This window comes from Apaloderma vittatum, unplaced genomic scaffold (assembly GCF_000703405.1).
Source record: "Apaloderma vittatum isolate BGI_N311 unplaced genomic scaffold, ASM70340v1 scaffold24144, whole genome shotgun sequence".
Taxonomy (NCBI): domain Eukaryota; kingdom Metazoa; phylum Chordata; class Aves; order Trogoniformes; family Trogonidae; genus Apaloderma; species Apaloderma vittatum.
Genome location: NW_009712458.1, coordinates 15,430 through 16,703, shown reverse-complemented (window position 1 = coordinate 16,703; position 1,274 = coordinate 15,430). Strand labels below are relative to the sequence as shown.

At 59.5% G+C, this 1,274-nt stretch overlaps 1 protein-coding gene across 1 annotated transcript in view; it reads right to left on the bottom strand.

Moving 5' to 3' along the window:
• Positions 1–1,274, bottom strand: part of LOC104272888 (cadherin EGF LAG seven-pass G-type receptor 3-like) — a gene marked incomplete at both ends in the record, with an annotated part of 39,577 nt that overhangs the window by 22,882 nt on the left and 15,421 nt on the right. The window contains 4 exon segments of the mRNA XM_009867999.1: positions 6–32; positions 126–309; positions 590–710; positions 898–1,047. Coding sequence (XP_009866301.1) covers positions 6–32; positions 126–309; positions 590–710; positions 898–1,047 — 482 coding nt within the window.

Below are 1,274 nucleotides of genomic sequence, written 5' to 3'. Positions count from 1 at the left end.
TTTCAGGCTTTGGGGGCAGCTGTCATAGAGCACTGTGGAGACATGCACCCCAAGAGGCCAGTCACAGGGGCAGGTCGCTGACACCAAGCTCCAGGGCACCAACTCCCTGCTGTGCCCACACTCACCCTTGCAGCCGCTGGGCGTCACTTCAGCAAAAGGGCTGTCACAGCTATTGCACTGGCGCCCAATGACCCCGGGACGGCAGGGGCACCGCCCTGTCTCCTTGTCGCAGGAGCGTGAGGTGGAGCCCACGGGGTAGCAGTCACAAGGCAGGCAGGTGTCGCTGCCTTTGGGGCGGTAGTGGAAGTCCTGGGGGGAGAGGAGGACAGCCATCAGACAACCCATCAGGGCAGCAGCCCAGGCCAGCACCTGGGGAATCACTGTAGAAGGACCAGGCTCTCCTGACTTGCAAGCATCCCCACTGCACCCATCGTCGCTGGGGCAGGAGGGCCATGTAGAAGTGCCGAGCTGGGACCCAGCCCAGAAGTGGGCACCCAAATCAGGGCCTGCGCAGCTGCCAGGCCTTTGGAGAGGACAAGAAACAGCATCGAGGATGAGCAGAGCTCCCATAGGCATAGCTGCCCCTCACCTTGCAGTGGCACTGCCCGTTGGTTTTATTGCAGTCGGGGTCAAAGCCCTTGTTCACATCACAGTTACAGGGCCCACAGGTGGGGTTCCCCCACCATCCCTTCGGACACTGCTGGTCCATCCTAGGGAGAGAAATAGCCCACTGTCACAACAACCAAATCCCCGGGGCCTTCTCCCACCAGCCCAGATGCTCAGCAGCTGCATAGAGCCAGGTGGCACTGAGAGGTCCCTGGTCACATAACCAGTAGAAGAGGGCAGCCCAGAGGCAGGCATTGAGACCATGGCCATATCCTGTGGCTGGCATCTCACCTGTGTTCGCAGTATTGCCCAAAAAAGTTCCCTCCACACTCGCACACATAGCCCAGGGGTGAGCCTGGCTTGCGACGACACACCGACTTGTTCTTGCAGGGGTTGAGGTGACACACGTCCACACAGTCCCCTCCGTAGTACCCTGAGGTGTGGAGAGAGAGCATCATGTGAAGTAAGCACCTTCCCCCTGAGCGGTGCCAGAGAACCAAGAAGTGGATTGAAGGGGCTCAGGAGGGATTCTGCCCTCCAGAAAAATTAATGAGCATCTGACAGGCATGCAACTTGCCCAAAACGTGGACAGGAGAGCAGTCACAGGCCAGGAGGGAGCCAGAGCACGATAAGAGAAGGCAGAGAGGTGTGGAGAGCAAAGGCGTGGC